Genomic DNA, 21,402 nt, shown 5'->3' with positions numbered 1-21,402 from the left:
CACCTGTTTAACCTCTTCATATCCACCTCTTCTGTCTCGACTCATACTCTATTCACTCACTAGTGTCCTCTAAACCCTATGCATACACATCATTCAAGACACCACTTCCCTACTATGTCTATGCACAAAGTCTTGAATGTTTGCCGCTGTCTACACACATCCTCACACCTCAACATATACCCACCTCTTTCACAAAATAGACTATAAGAGACACGTACCTTCGCTACCCACGACATACCCTAATCATACATACTGATCTATATGATTGTGCTCTCCACAACCTACAGACGCTCATCCCCACAAGCACCTGATAAGAGACATAACTGCTTCTGTCCAACACAGTGCTCACATGTAGTCGCACAAAATTTATCATATATACAATATCTCCCGTAGACACTAGTGTCATGTCCTCCCCAGCTCCTATTTCCATCTTCACCTGCGCGACGATAACTTCAAACATCGTCATTCGGCACTGTTATACCCAAGTCTTGTGCACTGATCACATAATACTATTCCCTGATCAACAGCACCCCACACCTGTCATGCTGTCAATGTGTGTACTTCACCTCCCTATCTACCACCACACTCATCTCTACCTCAAACTGCCAAATCCACAAGATTCACGCCTCCTCATATCTCACTGACTCTCCATCACCCTTGTTTTTGTCCTACAAGTGTGTCTATATCGTCATCCTAATAATGTTGCGCCATCGACATGACCAGTGTAACCTAACTCACACATACGATCCTGTAACTCTCATACATCGCACCTCTTTGTAACCAGAATGATTATTCCTCTCTCGCAAATGTATCCATCCGAGTGGTCCAGCTCCACCTACACGACCCTCTGTTCCCCATTGTACAAAATCTGTGTTACCGCTCAACTACTCCAAAGTGTTATCATCAACGTGATCACAACTACCTATTCTACGTAACTCTCAAAGAATCATAGTGATCACTGTGAAACACTCACTGTTCGCCAACACGTATGCACATCACCTGCTGCTTACCCGTGCTTGAGTTTTCCATCCCACACAACCATATACAGTAACATCGCCCCAGAGCACCAACTTACACATACACACCACTCACCACCCCCCTCAACAAATGTTCAAATGTCAATAATCCACAATCCAGATATAGAGACTACATCTCCCCAGTAACCAGACCAGTAACTTTACATACGTCCCATTGATCACACTCCCCCACTCTCCAGACTGTGTGTACAACCAACACATGAATACACCCCTCTCCGTAATCTTGTCCATCACCGCTACCTATACATTGCCCATGATAAATACGGTCACTGTGTTCGCTCAGTCTCTCGAAGTGTTCTTTGCGTACACCAAGCATGTGTACCCTGCCAATCTGCAATCCGCCCTACGCTTCGAGCAGTGTGACACCTGTCTTCATCCTCCGATCTCATCGCAACGTGTGATCCTTGTTAGCCTAGAGTCCCGAACACCAGACCATAGTTTACTCACTGTGTCACATGTCGTACAGTTATTCACTCTCCTCGTCACAACCGTGTTAGACCGATAGACGCCTCTCCTGTACTGTCTCATAGCCTAACACCAGATAGCTCTCTCCATCTCCCTACTCCCCAACACTACCATACCACTCGCGTCACACCCATCGTCACGATCTCTCAGACCTATCATCATCATGTCCCCAAAGACTCACTATAGAGATGTTACCATCAAGATACTCCTGTCCCCGTCACTCGAACAACACAACTCCACGTCTCAACATATAATCATAACCACAAACCAATAAAACCCCCATCAACCAACCCTGTCGACCTCACCATTAACTCATTGTTCTCACTCTCTACAATGGTCCTGCATGAAGACAATGGACACCTCATTATCCTCGTCACACTTAAAACCCCCCCACAACACACCTTCTAAGAGAGCGCTAGCAATCCAGTCTCGTAATCAGCGGAACCCGAATGTCTCTCTCAATCGTCATAAACTCCTCCTAACGAGCAAGAGTCACTCAAACTTTACTATGTGTAGTCTCGTCTCACACCACTGCTCTAACCTCACCCCCCACCACATCACACAACCACCCCATTCCTTTATCTCTTTATTATCTCCATATTGCATGACTAAGTATATTCCAATCAATATAAACTCCCACATTTATCACAAATTCCATAATTGCGTCTATTCTCCCCTCCTCATCCTCCACTCCCCTCCTCCCCTCCCCCTCCTCCCCCCCCTGCGTTCCACACAATACCCCCCTCTCCCCCCACCCAACCCCCATCTCCCACGCGCCCAATCGCGTCCTAATGTCCAACACAACACCAACACACCCACTAATCACTTGATCGTGTCCCACGTCCCACACAACCCCTATCCACTCGCAAGTCGTTTCTCGCTCCACTCCTATCCATGTCTACCCCACAATGTGCATCCCTATTGACACTATCAAGTAGTCTCTCCAACATAGACAACCCGACGCCATACCTGTGATCTCCCCCCGTCCTCCCACGTCAGTGTGCCATGTGAGCACTCTCCGAACAGTTGTCCATGTGCTGTGTCAGTTATCCATCATCACCATCATAGAGAAAGAAAATGTGGTGAGTCCTCTCTCAATACACTCAGAGTAAATGTAGTCTCTGTCCTGTACATTACATGCACTCGCAGTGTGTTCTAGAAATCACTCAACCTAATACACTCTACTCAATCCATAGCTTCGTTCACCCCCACTCCAATGTCAAGATGTGTCTGCTAGCTCGTCAATGAACTGTTCTCACCGTGTCCATAATCTCAAAGTGTGTCCTCCCCAGAATATCACCCACTTGTCCATAGTCTTCACTCTCGTGTACAAAAGTGCTCGCTCACTCAATAATTCCATGTGCAGTCCTCTACCTGCAGCCCTTTCCTCCACGTCATCTCCCCCACATCCCATCACATACACGAAAAAACCCCCCTAGATATTGACACTAATGAAGTTTTGATTTGACACTAGTATGTGTTAGCATCATGCTATCTCTCTATGCAACCACTATCCTGTGTGTACACCTACACTGTCAACTACATAATAACGTACTTAGAACAGTGCTGCTAAGTACGCCCCATTACTACACATCTGTCCATGTGATAGCTGCCCTCGCATCCTTAGTCACTCGTGTTCTAAACACAAATTACCTCCCCAAACCTCCCATACCAACATTACTAATACATATACTCTACCCCTTTGTATATGTTCTCATGTCAGCTATCTGCTACGTCAGTGTTAGTCACCACACATGTCAGAGTCACTCTTGCCACATGTATGTGTATATCCACTCTTGTGCCACAGTCTATAAAATGTCACAGTCACTCTACCCTCGCGTTCCCCTCGATGCGCCTAAACATGCGCTCGCACCAGTTGCACCTGTTCATCGTGACTGCCTTAAACCACCGTCTTACTCCCATCACCTCAGAGATGTGTCATCACTCTCTGCACCTCATCATCTTGCTCTCACAACACAGGTCAGAGATCCTCACTATAAACTATTCTCACCAAAATGATTCCATGTGACCACTCCAAAACTATTTAATCTCTCAAAATCTCCTAATCAAAATTAAATGTGACTAGTTGAGTGCGCTGGAGCTCTCTCCACCTCAGAGAGATGAGACGCAAGAGAGAGACCGTGAAGTGACCTCACTGTCGATGCGTATCCACAAGCATCATCACTATCGCGAAAATCACAGTACTATATACAGAAATCAACAGATATTCCAAAAACCCCTAACTCGTCTACCTCAACTGCACCACTGTCTCTACTCGCCATATACGTCACGACAAAGTAGAGGCTCACCGCCCAGAACTCTCGATCATAGAGCAAACCAACTACTGTGCATCTACACTCATTCTTTCTGTGTGACGAACAATTAGTCCAGTGCCAGTCTAGAGTAAGAACTGCCCGACGCGCGAATATCTTAGAAGATCTCCGAGTCTCTACAAGCACGTTACATGCCCGCATACTCAGCAAACATAGAGACAAAACCGCTCCTTAGCTACTAACATATATGTGAAGAATTAACCACTCCATCTGGGATTGCTACTATGTCTGTCATGTTATACGTGAATGAATATGTGTGATCGTATGATTATTCAGGTGTCTGTCATCGAAGGTAGGGGTTTGCGCGTGATAATTTGGTTTTGGTGTTAGGAGAGAAGGAGAGGAAGATGAACTAATAAACGTTGAATAAACTTTTGTGATTTATTGGCGTAAAGGAACTAGTTGGATAGATCCTGAGATGATCTGTAGGTCATAGTATTAGTGTTATTGATATTATCATTATAGTCTTAGTTATAGTCATTGTTGATATCCCTGATGGTATCATCATCATCATCATCATCATCACATCATCATCATCATCATCATCATCATCATCATCAATCATCATCATCATCATCATCATCATCATCATCTTCATTCATCTTCATCTCATTTCATCTTATCTTCATCTTCATCTTCATCTCATCTTCATCTTCATCTTCATCTTCATCTTCATCTTCATCTTCATCTTCATCTTCATCATTCATCTATCTTCATCTTCATCATCATCATCATCATCATCTCATCATCTCATCATCTTCCTATCTAGAGGCAAAAACATATCATCATCGTCATCGTCTAATATTAATATTATCATGGTTATCCTCATCATCATCACTCATCACTCATCACTCATCATTACCCATCAACAACATCACCAGAATCATGATTATGATCACCCGTTTCATCACTATCATCATCACTCTCACTATCATAGTCTTTGCCCCTTAGCAGATTTGTTGATAATTGAAAATGGGAGGAAGCCAGAAGTGAAAGGGTGGACTGTCCTGTATGAATTATTGCATAGTCAGTCATTAGCATTTTGCTAGGGTATTTGAAGCTCACAGTACTGGTAGATTTGGATTACCCAACACTTTCTAGCAACTGCAAATGTTTTTGGAAGAGGATATGTTGATGATATTTATGAATTTTATTGCAGGAGTTTATATTTCATGAAAGAGAGAGAGAAAAAAATGTTCTTGTACCCTATCCCCAGAGAATATGTGGAAGCTAAATTGCAAAAACGAGCGATGGAAAACAACAACATCTACAGACGGCAGGGATCAGAAGGGAATTCCCCCACAGCGGAAAACGGAACTCACAGATCAGTTGAAAATATTTCCCACCGGAGTGAGATGGCGTCCTATCCTCGACCCAATCCTATGGGGGCGTCCAAACCTCCTTGTAATGGGGTATGTGGCATGTATTGTCTTTGCACATACATTTTGGTTTGTCTTGAAGTCGTTATTTAAAATTTTGTTAGAAAAGGTAACCTGGATGTAAGTCTGTCAATTAATTTCTTACAGTATTAGGGTAGCACAGTATATTCATCTTGATTGTTGTGTAACATTATTTGCACAAGTAAGTTGGATGCACTTTTAGAGGGCAATATGATATAAGTATCTCAAAGTTTTACCATCAGTATTCTTTGCACAGTACAGATTATAGTAGCTGATACTAATTAATAATAAAGGCATAAAAACAAGGATGCATTCTGTGTAGAGCATGTGTGTTCCCAATAATCTTTTTTTAACAGGAAAACCTGTTTGTTGCTCCTCTGTATCCTGAAGTAGAATATTTTGATTGTGAATCCTGATTTAATTTTCTTCCATACTAGTTACACATTGTTTTTCTTTTCTGAATGGAACTGATGTGTCCTCTAATTGTGTTTTTATAGTTAATCTGCATGGAAAATAAAAGACAGCAACAGTGCATCTTGAAACATGTATTGCTCTTTGATGTTGCATTTGGAATGAATTATTAAAGTGCATCATATTATAAAAATACATAACATTAGATAAGTTAGATACATGTTTGCACCCTGTGTTTTCACCATAGGCTGTAGATGCAGCATTGAATGGTAATAAACAATTTGACTGAAGCACATGTCCTAAATGTCAAGACCTCAATGGAAAGGTTTTACAGTTTTTCCCTGAATGCAAATTCTATAAATGTTGCTCTCTTAAAGGAATGTTAAAGTATGGAATCTTTTATTTATTTATGTAGCATAGCAAAATATTTGATTTTAAAAGCTTCGTAAAATGATAGCTAGAAAGGTGTAGAACCAAGGACCTGAAAGATTGGAAGTCTAGTTTGGGTCTCTATCTACCTGACCCCCCACGCACACACACAAAAAGGGTGTGATGTTATAAAATGCTTCAGTAAGTAATGTGCTTGCAGCTTGATGGGTATTCACAAAGGTTGCCAAGCCAACCGCGACCGCAAGACCTTAGTCGGGAGGATATGACACGTGCCGATGTCAAGAACATTCAGAAGGAAGCAGTGTTGTCATATGTTAAGGTGAGGTTCTTTGTCCTCAACTGTTGGTTTGGTTGGAGGAGGAGGCTTTGGGTTTGAAATATCATTATATATAATTTTTTTTACATCCTTCTATTTTTCTTTCTCTGTTTTCTTACTAATGTTTTGTGGGATAATTAGTGTAGAGTGTGAAGAATTGGGTTTACTTTTTTTTCTTTCTTCCTCCCATTCCTGGAAGAAAACTTTGGAGTTGTAGATGATAGAAAATACAAAACAAGGAAAGATTTTTGCAAATGCATTCCTACTGAAGTGGAAAATGGCTTTTAAATTTTATTAGATCTAAAATATTGGTGATTTTCTTCGTATGTATAAGACCTTTTAAGATTTTCACCATGTATTTAGAGGGAAATAGAGAAAAAACATGAAGCTCAGAGGACACCACGGCCAAAACGCATCAGTCGAGGAATAGCAACAAGGACTGATGTCAAGAATTTACAAAAGGAAGCTGTGTTGTTATATATAAAGGTGAGGCCGATGGCCTTCGGATCGACAGCTGTGAGTGGAGAAATAGCAAGAACCAAGTGCATTTACCTCTTAGCTTTGTTGCTTCAGTTACAGAGGAAGACCAACTTCTGCTGATTGATAATATGGGACTTGTTGCTTTTATGTGACTCGGTTCAAGGGATATGAATATTCACACCTTTTTATAGTCATTCAAGTTGTTGATTATTGGTTAATTCATAAAAAAATAACTGGCATCCTTTTAATTCTCTCATTTTTGTCAGAGTAAACTCGGTATTACAGTTAATGCTTATTATTAAGAAAATTATATTTTGTGAATAAAGAATGATTTATATTGTGCATGAAGACAGGTTGATGTACATGTTTATGTTATATATTGTATTTGTTCAAAAGCAATAAAACCAATGGTTTTCAATTATATTACTTAATTGTTAGAAATGTTTGACTGAATTGAGAGTTGCATAGTATTTCCATTTAGGTTTATCTGAGAGATTTGTTAAGGGGATGCCATTTGAAATTCAGTGGAAATATCCATGTAAAGTATGTTATAGTTATTACTAAGAGATACATTAAAGCCAACATATAGGCAAGAGATAGAGAAGAGCTTCGAGAGGCAGTCAGAGCAAAAAGTGGAGATTGGTCATCAGAATCTGTTCGTTTATATTTTTTTATTTTATTTATTTTGTAAATAGTTATTTCTCAATGTGGAATTTACACAGATATGTAGATACACTAGTGTTCGTACTGTGCTGTGGATTGTCAAGGTACTTAGACCGGTACTACTCCTACTTGGCATCGGAAGCATGTCTGACGGTTGCTTTGCAGAGTTACGGTTTGCGCCTCTCTAACTGTCGGCAAGTTACTCAAAAGAGGATTGCGTGTCTTGTAAGGGAAAAGGAGAAATTCTGAAGATTGTAGATGGTGGAGACAAAGTTACTTTTTTATTGTGGAGTTTATCAATGGTTTGTATCACTTTTATAATGAATAGTGTTTCCTAAGGAATGCTTTTTTGTAGATGTTTGCATTCCATCAGTATTGAATATAGGAGAATGATGTGCAACAGGATGTTGCAAGCATGAATTGCATGGATTCAGAATGATAAAGAAAATCCTTGTAGTTGGATAGAAGATTTGTATGTATTTCAAATTGTATAATTTGAAGTGTGGTGCACATAAAGTTTTCTTTTCATTTATATGCACCTTTATTTGCCTAAATTTTTCATGTAAGTATTTTATATAAGTTTTGATATATAACAAGTGCATGCCAGGAGATTATAGTTTCATTACTAATTTTTTTTATTCCTATCTCTTCCAGTCTCGTGTTAGCCCAAGCAAGGGTTCAGCCTCCAACTCCCCTGATGTCAGCTTTGACTCTGGGGATGGGCCTTCTTATCCCCAAGTCTCCTCCAGCTCCTCACACCTACAACACAATGTGCCACATGCCAGCTTCTCATCTAGTCCGTACACCAGCCAAAATGTTAGTTACCCCATAAGTGCTCCTCAAGCCTCTAGTACACCATTCACGAGCAGTAATAATATGGCCAACCCATATCCCAGCGCAACCCACCAGAGCACTTCCCAGCCCAGCACCCCACATGCGAGTACGTACGCAAACAGGGGTAGTAATGGCTCGCTGCCCAAGACGCCAAGCACAGTCAAGGCTCGAAAGAGGAGTGGAGGTGGTAGGCCCTTTGATCCTGATTCCTCTCCTGCTCATCTGAACTTCACCTACAGACGGGAGATGGAGAAACAGCAGCATGAGAAGCAGTTGATAGAAAATTTAAGAAATGTAGGTTTTGAGTCGTTCTAGATGTGCATCTGATTTGAAATTTGAAGGTGGACCAAGAGAGATACTAGAAAAATCTAGCAGATCAAGTGAATAGTAAATGTACAGTATTAGGTGACATAAATCTTCTTTTAGAGTTAATTAACAGGTAAATCATGTATACTTTGCAGATAATTGAAAGCAGATTAAAAGTGTCTTTGCCAGCTGACCTCTCTGCTGCCTTGATGGATGGCGTTGTGCTCTGCCACCTAGCCAACCATGTCCGCCCGAGATCTGTTTCTTCTATCCATGTTCCGTCTCCGGCGGTGGTAAGGCTAAGCAGTGACTGCATTCTTTATTATGTCTATTAAAAAAAAAAAAAAATCCTGTGGTATAGCTTTAGAAATTGGATGATTTGCATTGTTTAATCAATATGTTTTTGTATATGTTTTCACCAGTATATTTTATTCTTCATTTCAGCCAAAATTGACAATAGCTAAATGTAGGTTGAATGTTGAAAACTTCCTTGAAGCTTGCCGGAAAATCGGAGTAGAAGATGTAAGTAACATTTTTGCTTTGTCTGTATTTGTTTGGTTATTTATTCCTTCTTTTCTTTTCAACTGTATTTTTTTTTTTTTTTTTATTCTTTCCCCCCTTTTTTGTGTGTTTTTTAGTTGCAATTTGTACAGCATATGTTTCTAGGAGAAGTATTGAAGGCAAAGAATATAGAAAAGAATGGTAAAAGTTGGCCATATAATATTATGTTGAAAGATTATATATAGAATTGTAATAAACATGAGTAAGAATATTATGGGACCTAACAAAAACAAGAAAGAAGACTGTCAGTGCAAACAGTATATGATAAGTGAAAGAAAAATGATGGTGGGGTTAGGAAGCTAAAGTAGGGGCCTTGGGCATAATGTTTTTTATTTTTTATTTTTTGCTTTGAAGCCAGTTTTGTATCTTTCATCATAGATATTGTTAATGATGTAAAACTGTTTGAGGCAGAGTGTGAAGGTGATTAAACATGAATTATAAAATAACTTTTATACAATGGATATTAACTGAATAACAAGTTCATGTTCAAGAAATTATGATGATGACAGTTAGTGTATCAATAAATAAAGTCTCTTTTCCTTAAAGATTTCCAAAGATATATTTTGTCACTGTAGCATTAGCAGTAATGAGAAACATATTTCATTATTAATGTTTGCTTTGTTGCAAAGAATGTACATAGTGAAATGCATAGAAATGTTCTAGTCTTTTACTCAAAAGCTGAATGTGACAGAGGAGAAGGTGCAGTTTATTGTTGAAATTATGATCTTAGTGTTTTTATTTTAAAGAATCATATTACATATAGGGATTAGTTTCATTTTCCGAAATGTGCATCTGTTTGATATTGTCAAATACTGTACAAGATGGGAAATTTTATTGATGTATATGCATGTAAGATGTGTATGGAATATATGTTATTACTTACCTGAATGTATATTTGTAAACATTATACAAATTTATGGTAAGTGTATGCATTTACCCAAAGGACTATACAAATGCACAAACACTGAAACACGACTAGGTTGTGGAACTGTCACTTTCCAGTGTCTTGTACATATTGGTTTCCTGACTTCTCCTTGAAGTGTAGGCTGCACAGTTCTCTGTTTTAATTTCTTTATTTGCTTTTTTGCTTTATTTTGCTGGCTTTTCTTGTTTTATGTCTACTTTATATTTTGTGTTTTTGTTTTATGTTATTTTGTTTATTTTTTTTATTTTGCTTTTGTTCCTTTTTTCTTTTCTTTTCTTTAAGGTATGTTTATCAAGACTATTGTAAATAGCTTTAATTGAGGCCTAGATATTACAGTACACAAGGTTGGTTAGGTGAGATACGCAGCATTCTTCACTTTTGTATTATATCACCTTATCCATTGATGTTCAAGCACCAGTACGGGACTCAGATTGGTGTCATGCCTACCTTCCATTTATTTTCCTACTTTCCACACACACAAAAAAAAGGTTAAAGAGAAAAAAAAACATGGAAAGAAAATACCCGTCTTTATCTTAGAGAAGTATATAGATCTACTAACCATGGGTGGGAGTAGGGGTGCAATGCTTTGGGAAAAAGAAAAAGCTTCCGATATGGAGTAGGGTACATATGTAGCGTTTGATTTCTAGGATTGTTTTATTTTGTTTTTGTTCTCTCTCTCTTTTTTTTTTTTTTTTTAAGGCTAGTGCATGGCAGTTTGGATGTCTACTTATGGACAAGCTTCTTATTTCTGTTTTCCTCTGTTCAGTTTTTCTTTTGATTTTCTGTTTGGGGTAAGGGGGGAAATAACTGCTAGGAATGTATATAAACTGAAAGCTTTAAAAAAACAAAATGCTAAGAATGAAAGAGGTTATTGGGGGTTACCCAGCATGGCACTCAAAGCACCTCACAATGGCAGGCTATTCTTTTAAAGGTGAATGTAGCTTCATCTTCAAAACCCCATTGTTTTTTTATTTATTATATCTCACTGCAGGGAGGAAGGATTCTTGGTTTTTGTCACTTTCTGCATGCACTCAAGTGGAGGGTTGGGATAACTACTTGAATAACACTTATCAGAGCATGAAATAGTGGAGAGTGGGACTAATACTGTATAAAAGAGGAAGATAAATAAATAATTCTTTAGTTTTTGGCTTTCTTTGGTGCCTGGGGTATTTCTGTAGAGGTGAGAGGCCCCCCACTTGAGCTTGTGTTGCAAAGGATTTCCCCCTCCGTCTCACTTCGGCGTTGGTGTCTCTTTACAGGCGCGCGTGTGTGCATGCGACGATATCGTAACCCATTTTGACCCTGAGCGTGTGCTAACAACTGTCCGCTCCTTTGTCAACCCCTCTGAGTCCCTGTCATTAACCAAGTATAATGGCATGGTTGTGGATCAGCCTGATCCTCATGCCCCTCCTGTGGCCATCCTTGAGGAATCCCTGACCTCTCAAGGGGACAGCGAGACTACAGTGCATTCACAGCCGTACCAGGCAGCCGACCAGCGTTTCTTGTCCAATGCGCTGCTGTGTATTTTCCTATCCACTCTTGTGTTACTGTATTTGTATCCTCCTCCAGATGATTAGAGCCACAGTCTTCCCATACATGAAAGAAATGAGAAAAGAAAGTAATGAAAGTAATCATTCATTAATTTTTTATAAAGATTTTTTCTATTAATGGTACTGTATTGCATAGGCCTTGCTTTATTTCAGTTGCTTATATGGATTAAGAAATATTGAATCTGAAAACATATTGTTAAGGAAAAAGGACATTGTCCCTCCATCTCTGGCTAAAATACTTGTAACTGTGCATGAAAATTGCAGTTATCTGTTTAATTTTACAAGACTCTTTTTGGCAGAGATTGGTGAAATTCTGATATTTTACAGCATGGATACCCTTTATTCTGCTCTGCTCTTGCCTGTTTGGTATCTGAAATGTTATTTGTTTATATGTCTCAGGTTTATTTTGAGAGCATTTACAGCTTTAGTTTATATATCTACCTCTTATCTCTAATCAGGTTTCCTGATTCTAAGTGAAATAAAGTAAAGCGTGGGGAATTACATGGATCTTTCTGAAATGATTAATAATGCGCCTCAGCATATAGCATTTCTGTCAAAAAAAGGTTACTATTTCTACTACATACACTTGGTTCATTAACCTTTGCTTTCCTGTCATACTATACTTTCTTTTCTATTTTCTTTCTTGTTCCTTGTTTCTGGCTGAGTAGATACTAATGCAGTATCTTGCACCACTCTGCTCCTGTATATACATATCCCCAGTGCATTTCCATAGAGCATGTCTTGAATTCGTGAAGTGTAATTCCACTTCAGGTTAACAAAAGTGCTTTGTTATTTTTTGAAAGGTGAGTCTGAGTGATCTTTTAATGAGACGACAGTTCTTCAGATCAGTGGACAGGAAAGTCGTGCACTCAAGAAAAATACTGAAAAATTTACCAACTTCCACAATGAAATATACAATTATTCATGCTGAGAGATGCACCTTTACCCTTTCCTCTCTTTTTCTAATATCTTTTCTTTTGATTTGTTTATGCACCTTTCTTCACCATATTTTTCCTTTGTTTCCTTGTTTCTCATCTCTTCTCTTTTTGATGGTATCTATGTCATCTTATCTCCCTTTTTTTTTTTTTTTAATATTTTCTCTTATCTCTCCTCTCCCTTTGCCCCTTTCCTCCTCTTTTTTCTCTCCACCTTCTTGATTTTCCTTTCTCTCTTCTGTTTGTTATCTTTTTTTCTCCTTTCTCCTTTACTTTTTTTTCACAGATATCACCTTTACATTCACACACACACAAACACATTGAGAAACAGACATAAGAGGCATTAAAACAAACAAACACACACACACACACACACACACACACACACACACACACACACACACACACACACACACACACACACACACACACACACACACACACACACACACACACACACACACACACATATACATACATACACACACATATACACACACACACACACACACACACACACACACACACACACACACACACACACACACACACACACACACACACACACACACACACACACACACACACACTTATATTTATTAAAGATTTCATATATCACTATGTGTGTTATGTGTTGTTGTAATGAATTTATGTTACTATTTATTCAGTTATGAAAATAGACAGTTTGTAGTTTATTTCGTAAGTTTGAATTTATGTAAATAATATATTGAATGATAGAAAAGCTAGAGAAACCAGGATGATGGGAAAGTAGATAGTTAGTGAAGTAATTCTCTGTCATATATAACATGCTCTAAATTGATTTAATTGAATCTCTGTTCAGGTTGGTAGTTGGAAATTGTAGATCTGGAAAAAATTGGATTGCATTATTTTCCTTTTTTTCATTTATGATTTTTGTGGTAGGCGGAAAAGATCTGATATATCGTTTGGTGAGGGAGAGACGTGAGAGAGAGAATGAATGTGTGAATCGCTTCCCTAATGATACTGCAGGTCCTGGTGATATTGTTTACTGATAACTAAGAAGTGTTTACATCAACATTCCAGCTTTCTATTTGGCTTCTGCTAATATGCATTGGAAAATACAGCTTTGATAAGATATAATGTTAAGAATATGTAATTGTAGTACATATTTTCTCACCTCCATTTAATGCCAAGTTTACCCCTAGGTGTCAACTTTTTCCAGCAAGGATGAACTTACTGCTTCACACAGTGTATTGTCATTGGGTGTGTTTTATGTGGAAAGTTCCATTTATGTTTATAGATGAAGAATGAGTAATTTACTGAGAAGTAACAGTATAAAATTTTACTGTTAGAACTTTTTTTTTTTTGTTTACTCTGAATGTGAATTGTCCATGAAGTAAAAGAGTTGGAAAAATGTCTTCTTATGGCTGTGTGTGTGTGTGTATGAAAGTATGCATATGTATGTAAGAATGTGAGGCAGTTTACTTGTGTGTAAGAACATATAGGCAATGCCACATATTTTGTGAAAACAAAATAGAAAATATTTTAAAATTGCAAATATATTTTACAGTAACTTTTATAGCATTGCAAAGCAACTGAAATGAAACAAAAAGGCTTTTTTTTAAATATGGATCTAAACATCCGGCTGGAGACATTTTGCCTTGTTTATGACATTATTGTATTACGTTGTATGATTCTGACATTCCAATATTGTCCAAAATTTAGGAGTAGTAAAAGTGTCCATATTATAGTTATTTAATGATACAAAATCAAGAAATATAGGCCAGTAGAATAGTAAATCCTGGCTTTTAAGATATGTGCATTATCAGTTCAAAGAAATGCATTTAGTAAAGGTAATGCTGTACTACTTTAAAACTCTAGGATTATGTTAATTTTATATTAGGAAAAAAAAATCAAAGTTTCCAATATAGATTGACTGATTTAGTTGCACTATTTATAATTGAGGACAGAAAATGAAAACAGGGCTCTAAAAAGAAATAAGATGAGAGTTCACTATATTTGATTGCCTTAAAAGCTCTGTTAAAGTGAGTGAATTCAATCTTTTCTGTTCCATGATGCAGTGATCCAAAATGCATGCCATCAGCTGTAGAGACTAGTTGCTCTCTCTTCCAGACTAATTCTTTGAACACAAGCTTTTTCATTAATGTGTTTTGATTCCTTGCAATGCACTGTTATGTGTCAAGCTAAGTTCCTCATCCCCCTCCTCCCACCTCCCTAGCCTTTCACTGCAGGACGGATTTCATGCTGTCCATGGTTTTTAGTCAGTATGAGTGTGCCTATTTGTAAATAAATCCCTTTTTGATATGCTATATAAACATTCTTTCTGACTTAATTGCTTCAGGAACTTATGATCTGATTGACACATGATCCATGACACATTTTCATATCAGAATAAAGAAATTTATTACTAATTCTAAATCATATATATAAAGATTGGCATGTATATTTATTAAGTTTATTATAAAATAATATGAAAAGAATTTTTTTTTTTGCTTAGTATTTAGTCTTTGGAAAAAAATAAAACTGAAGGATCTTTGTATCAAATCGAAATTGCAATATATGCAGCTAAATGATATAAAGAATTTTTCCTGTGATATTATCAGTGTAAACTTTTAGTTATTTATAAAGTGTATACTCCTTGTGTGAGCCAAGGAAGTCTAGTCCCAGAACATAAATATCCATAAAGGTGCTTAGGATATGAAGCCCACTGTTACCGTCTAAAGACCAAGCACTTCACTTCCACTTGTTGAACTTATTTCGCCACATTTTGCCTTCCTGAGAAAAGAACTTGTGACACTTTCTGTAAGTTGGATTACGAGTGTGTCTTGAAGTGTACTTAGTGGTGACTGTTCTCTCACTATGGATAGAAATTGATTAAAAGTGTGATGAACAGTCTTATGATTGATTTTATTTAATGAACTTTATGCAAGGGATGATTTTTCTCTTTTGAGTATATATATTTGTTTGAAAGCATCTGAATAGCATTTGAATGATGATTTTCATAAAAGGATTAAATGCAGCTTAACAAATGCTTACCATTTCATTGCAAAGTTAAGGCACTTGCACTAGTCATAGCTGGCTCAATTCATATATATTATATATGCCTTTGTACTTAATAGGGTTGCTTTTTTGCTATGACATGAAATTTCAATTAATTTTCTTCATGAAAATGTGAAGTGTCGCATTTCAGAGAATATTTCACCAAATGATATTGAACAAAAATATTTCTAAGGTGTAAATTAATTGAAATTTCATGTCAGTATTGGCATCCATTATTGACCCAATAGTACTTTTTTTTTTAAATTCTAGGTAGCTCACATTTTTGGTAGCAGGTGCAAATCTGGGTTTAAATATTTTTGAAGGCTGATTAAGTCATATAATATAACTATCAAAATATTAATGGGACAGAAGTTATGCTCATTGGATCTGCTACCAGATGTATATGTTTTTCTTTCTTTTTTTGAAGGAACACTTTTGTCATATTGCTTATATGAATTCTAAGTATTCATCTCTCATGTTCCAGGTGCACATAATTCTGTAGAACTTATATATATACATATATATTGCACATGATTTTGAGCTGGAGAGTTGTTAAAAGTGAGACTGATGTGCCTATACAGTCTTGTAATGGATCTTAATTTAGAGTGAAATTCATGGGACAGGAATTTGATAGTCATCATTATTGAAGAAAGTTTGTAATCACCAATATTTAACAAGTGTAATGGACTTTGTGATGTATGAATAATAAAAAAATGTGACCAACATGTGTAATTCTAACACCAATAGTATTAAATTCCTAACAGATTAAGTAAGTATTTATTATGCTGAGCAAAATTCTTGTCTTATATTTTAAAAAATAAATTATTAATTGTGAATTCCCATTAATGATGTAGGTTCAATTCTTTTCTATGGGCAGAGTAAGAGTTATGAATTAATTAAAGTGCCCCTTTATTTTAAGTGTGGGAGTATATTTATGCATTTAATATTCTTCCACAGGAGTACACCTGCAGTGCACATGACATTTTGGAAGAGAGAGGGACAGTGCGAGTGGCCATAACTGTTGAAAGATTGCTTCAGTTCTACCAGGGACGCCATGCACCCATGTCACCAAGAAATCAGACCCCAGTATGACAGCCCCTCTCCTGAGCTCCTCTGCAACCCCCAGTATTATCATGTCCTGTCAGACTTGCAGATTGCAGTTTTTTCTGTGTATAAAGTGAAATGGACAGGATGTAGATAGATTCTTCTTTCTCATTTCCCCTCCATTACGGGGCCAACTCTTTTTCAGAGGATAATATTCCTGCCACATAAAGCATTCTTTTGTTCTTCTATATGTCTGTTATGAAAGAGACTTGAACAGATCGCTGCATTCAAGGCTTGTGCAGTTTGCTGTTTTGACGAGAAGGAAAAAATGTGCTTCCCTTGTACTGTCATTATTCAAGCCAAAGGCAATTTGTTATTATCAGCGAATACTCTGTGCTGTTGTAAATTATTATTATTATTTTTTTTTAGGAAGAAACTGTAAGGTTTGTTCTTTTTTTTAAGAATTTTTTTTTTTTTTCATAATCATCCATGACCTTTTTTGCTCACTTCAAGGTCATCAAATCATTCCTAAGTAAATTTTATACTATAAAGCTATTGTGTGCTTTTAAACTGTTCCTTTAGTCATGTTATATATATATTTTTATCTTTACACAGCTCTCTCAGCATCATACTCATAAGCTGTCTGTTACTGTCAGAAGTACTGAATGAAATTTGCTCACTATTTATGCCATTTTATGTAGAGAGAGAGAGAGAGAGACAGAAAATAAAAGTGTTCAGAAAGTGTCCATTGTGTGGGTTGTGCTAAAATGATGACCTAGTCCATGGTTCTTCAATTTTCATTTCTGTATTTGGAGTTTCCAATTTTTAGCTTGATTTTTAAATGTTTACGAAAAAAATATTGCATGTTGTAGTACCCCATTTTTATTTTGGAATTGTTTAGATTTTACTCGGACATTTACTGTCAGTGACAATAATATATTGTTTTGATTATCCATCTCTGAAGTTGAAATGGGCATTAATACATTGTTATAAAAATATTAAAGAATTTTCAGAAGAAAGACTGATCTTGCCATCATTATATAATTGTTGAAATACTTAATATTATATCACAAGAACTAATTAATTGGTTTTCTTTTCATTTTACTGCCCATATAACAGAAGATGAATATGTGCAAAGGTTGGAGTAATCTATAAAAATTTAAAAAATAATAAAAAAAAAATAGACAAATATTTATTCATGTTTATAATATCCATTATATGCTGGATAAAAAGTGCAATATATTTTTACAAAAAGTAGGGGGGGGGGGGGGGGGGGGGAAAGGACACTGGTACTTAAAAAACAAATATTTCCATTACACCTTTTTTCAATGTTTCTGATATATTTCTCCTTTTTTTGTACTATGCCTTTTAGCTTTGCGTGTTCAGCATTTAATTATCATTTTCATGTTGGACAATAGGAATGTATACATCATATATATATATTTATGGGGGAAAATTCAAACAAGTTTTCATCTTGATTCATTATATTAAAGGTTTCATTCAGCTCAACTTCCATTTACTGTAAAATGTGTAGACGAAGCTGTGTTTGTAGATGAATGTATATAGGAAATAAATATTCACCAAAGAAACCATACTTACAATCTATTTTTATCCTATTTACCAAAAGTGAAAAAAGAGGAGGAGGAGGAGAAAGGGTCAGAATGCTATTCCATCTTCCTACTCTCATACAGGCGCCTCTCTTCTGAATATTGCTCTTTGTCCCTCTCAAACCTGTCTATGTAAACCTGCAAGGAAAATATATACATCAACATATGTAATCACACTGATAAGACAGTCAAAATATGGAACAATATACATGTGAAAGGCCATTTCTTTTGCTCTGGTTCAATCTTGCATCATCTTACCTCTGGTCACTCCTTTTGGCATAAACAGAAAGTAAAAACCAGATTAAAGGACAGTATATTATAATTGTTATTATTACTATTTTTTTTTTATATATCACATGTAACTGACATAATCTCTCAATGAAATTATAAAAAAAAAATATATCAGTTTCATTTGAAGAGACAAAACAACTAGACTGTTATTGTTTTGATTGGAAAAGCCAACTGTGACAAAGAGTTGCATCTACTGCAAAGTGATTATGGACTTTTCTGAATGCCTTCAGCATGAAAAGGAAAGGGAAAAGAATTCATTTCATCCTAGTGCAAATGACTGACTAGTTATTAAATGTTCTTCTGACAAGCCAATACATCTTAGTGTGATATACAATCGGTATTAAATTTTTAAAGCTAATAAACAAATAATACTGCCCATTTTACCTTCTTGTCATCTTCCCCAAGGGAACTCCATCTAGCAGTAAGAAGTTTTGTCAACTGCTTCTTATCCACAGGCCTTCCTGTCTGCTGGAGGTGCTGTGCAGAAGTGGTCTCCCTCTGGTCTTGACAAAACTGTAGGAATGCACTACTTGGTCTCTTAGGAGCACTTGGGTCACGTTCCACTTTCTCACGTTTGACCTGCAGTGACGAAAGTTATGAAATTTGTTCTCTAGTGCCTCAAATCAGAAATTCAGATTGATGTTAGAGACAGTATGAGGATATATCCTTGTTTTGGTTGTAGTTCTTAAATTATATTTATAAGTAATCCCAAACCCTAATTTTATGACTGTCAACTAAGCAATTTAAAGTCGCAATTATGTGAGGTACAAAACAAAATTTACTTTAAGCATGGGATCTGCCTACAACAATAGCTAACACTGACAAATACTTTTTTTTCCTGACAAAATTTTATATATTGGAAAAGTCATATCATATCTCTTTAGAAGCCTGTAAAATATTGCTGCCAAATGTCATTTGTAAATTGGTCAAATTTTAGTGTATTTTAATGTATTTCAAACTCATAGGTCATCGGGCAATGACAACTTGTGGTTCATTGAAACACATTCAAAACAGAAAAAATACATTTTGCTGGTGCTTTCTGGTAAAATCTTTGAACACATATGGTACTCTGCCTATAAGTTTCCAATAGCAAGCCATGTTACTACTTTTCCCCTTTGTTGAGTTGCAGCAGTGAAAAAAATGTGGCATAAATATCTTCCTTCAACAACAACAATAAAAACTCTACAAGAAAAAAAGGTTATTGTGACAAATGTGGAAAGGTTTGAATAAAAATGAATCTCTACACAGTGCAAGGGATGTATTTGACCCTGATTTGTCTATATCTCCATCAGAAATACATAATGAATATATAATCGATGCTGGTCAAATGCATCTCTTGCACTGTTAAGATATTCATTCTCATTCATACCTTTTCTAAATAAAGACAAGAACAAAATAAACAAAGTATATGCTCACAATTGAATGAAAACTGAAAACTTTGGAAATTTTGAAATCTACTTTTCTAAAATTTGATGTTGAGAGATTTGCTTTTTATTAGCTGTATAAAATTGATTTATTTAATGCTGGAAAGTTTTTATGAAGTTCTGCAAAATGATTAAAAAAAAAAAAAAATCTACTTGTAAAGCTTCTCTTGAATGTTGGCAAAAAGAAAAAAATAAGAACAAAAATAGGCATAATTCGTAAAAGACATTATTAATGGTTTTTTTATATCAAATTCAAGAGACATGGTCTGTGAGGTGACTGAAATAGAGAAAGTAGCCATGTTTTGATATTGACTATTGGTATCTAGCTGGACCTAACTCTGTTTCGTAAATTCGGAACCAAATGTTTGATTTTCATCTGTCAGGCACCACTCCATCTCCTACAGCACTATACACAAGTACCAATATCCATTGCAATCGTATTAACACATTCAAGATGGAACTAGAGGTAGATCCCCTTAAGATAATTAATTAGCTGAGCCAACATCTACGAAAATAAGCAGGATGAAGTCAACAAACCAATTCAATAAAGCCTACCTGACGTTTCCCACTGGATACTGTGCTGTTACTTCTTGGTCTCCCAAGAGCAGGCAAGCTTGAAGTCTGAGAAATAACATGACTTTGTTTTTTTTCTCCCAAAATAACATAACCAAACTAGTAGTTCTCATTTCCACAATATCACAGCTCTATCACAACAGGTATTTTAAATCACACTGTTGAGTGACCATAAACCCTTACCTGAGGCAGTGCAAAGGACTTTTCCTCTTCATCAATAGCAATGGTCAAGGGCAAACTTCTGTAATTATCTCCACGTTTATCCAACTCCTCCATTAGAAACCTGCGGAAAGAGCAGGGAAACTGAAAAAGGATAAGATTTTAGGAATTTCCATTACATAATCATCAAGAATGATATTTGCTTGTGATTCAAACACAAAGAGAGAGAGAGAGAGAGAGAGAGAGAGAGAGAGAGAGAGAGAGAGAGAGAGAGAGAGAGAGAGAGAGAGAGAGAGAGAGAGAGAGAGAGAGAGAGAGAGAGAGAGAGAGAGAGACAGAGAGAGAGAGAGAGAGAGACAGAGAGAGAGAGAGAGAGAGAGAGAGAGACAGAGAGAGAGAGAGAGAGAGAGAGAGAGAGAGAGAGACAGAGAGAGAGAGAGAGAGACAGAGAGAGAGAGAGAGAGAGAGAGAGACAGAGAGAGAGAGAGAGAGAGAGACAGAGAGAGAGAGAGAGAGAGAGAGACAGAGAGAGAGAGAGAGAGAGAGAGAGAGAGACAGAGAGAGAGAGAGAGAGAGAGAGAGACAGAGAGAGAGAGAGACAGAGAGAGAGAGAGACAGAGAGAGAGAGAGAGAGAGAGAGAGAGACAGAGAGAGAGAGA

The 21,402-nt window shown here is 36.8% G+C and overlaps 2 protein-coding genes across 5 annotated transcripts in view; one reads left to right on the top strand and one right to left on the bottom strand.

The window, feature by feature from the left end:
- Nucleotides 1–4,669: 4,669 nt before the first annotated feature.
- Nucleotides 4,670–18,283, top strand: LOC125032089 (DISP complex protein LRCH3-like). 3 transcript variants are annotated; one of them, XM_047623073.1, is made up of 6 exons: nucleotides 4,673–5,247; nucleotides 6,236–6,355; nucleotides 8,150–8,623; nucleotides 8,791–8,928; nucleotides 9,080–9,157; nucleotides 11,381–12,730. In XM_047623073.1, exons 1-6 carry the CDS (start codon nucleotides 5,008–5,010, stop codon nucleotides 11,696–11,698), a joined length of 1,368 nt encoding a protein of 455 aa, XP_047479029.1. In that variant the 5' UTR covers nucleotides 4,673–5,007; the 3' UTR covers nucleotides 11,699–12,730. The 3 variants fall into 3 exon arrangements, with proteins under 3 accessions (XP_047479030.1, XP_047479029.1, XP_047479031.1); XM_047623075.1 differs by lacking the exon at nucleotides 11,381–12,730 and adding an exon at nucleotides 16,603–18,283 and having other exon boundaries at nucleotides 4,686–5,247; XM_047623074.1 differs by lacking the exon at nucleotides 6,236–6,355 and having other exon boundaries at nucleotides 4,670–5,247; nucleotides 11,381–12,733.
- Nucleotides 18,156–21,402, bottom strand: part of LOC125032090 (non-histone protein 10-like) — a 7,977-nt gene continuing 4,730 nt past the window's right edge. The window contains exons 3-6 of one of the 2 annotated variants that reach the window (XM_047623076.1): nucleotides 20,768–20,867; nucleotides 20,567–20,632; nucleotides 18,972–19,166; nucleotides 18,156–18,434 (exon numbers count right to left, since the gene is read on the bottom strand). In XM_047623076.1, the coding sequence (XP_047479032.1) occupies nucleotides 18,354–18,434; nucleotides 18,972–19,166; nucleotides 20,567–20,632; nucleotides 20,768–20,867 (442 nt within the window). In that variant the 3' untranslated portion in view covers nucleotides 18,156–18,353. The remainder of the gene's footprint in view (nucleotides 18,435–18,971; nucleotides 19,167–20,566; nucleotides 20,633–20,767; nucleotides 20,868–21,402) is intronic. The other variant, XM_047623077.1, reaches the window with a different exon arrangement.

Source organism: Penaeus chinensis, chromosome 14 (genome assembly GCF_019202785.1).
Source record: "Penaeus chinensis breed Huanghai No. 1 chromosome 14, ASM1920278v2, whole genome shotgun sequence".
In the NCBI taxonomy this organism is placed as follows: domain Eukaryota; kingdom Metazoa; phylum Arthropoda; class Malacostraca; order Decapoda; family Penaeidae; genus Penaeus; species Penaeus chinensis.
This window is presented reverse-complemented; position numbering and strand designations above follow the sequence as displayed.

Coding starts and splice junctions, on each gene's coding strand:
- LOC125032089 (XM_047623073.1), top strand. CDS start 5,008: ATGAAAGAGAGAGAGAAAAAAATGTTCTTGTACCCTATCCCCAGAGAA. Junction 6,356..8,149: donor CAGTGTTGTCATATGTTAAG/GTGAGGTTCTTT, acceptor TATCTCTTCCAG/TCTCGTGTTAGCCCAAGCAA. Junction 9,158..11,380: donor GGAAAATCGGAGTAGAAGAT/GTAAGTAACATT, acceptor GTCTCTTTACAG/GCGCGCGTGTGTGCATGCGA.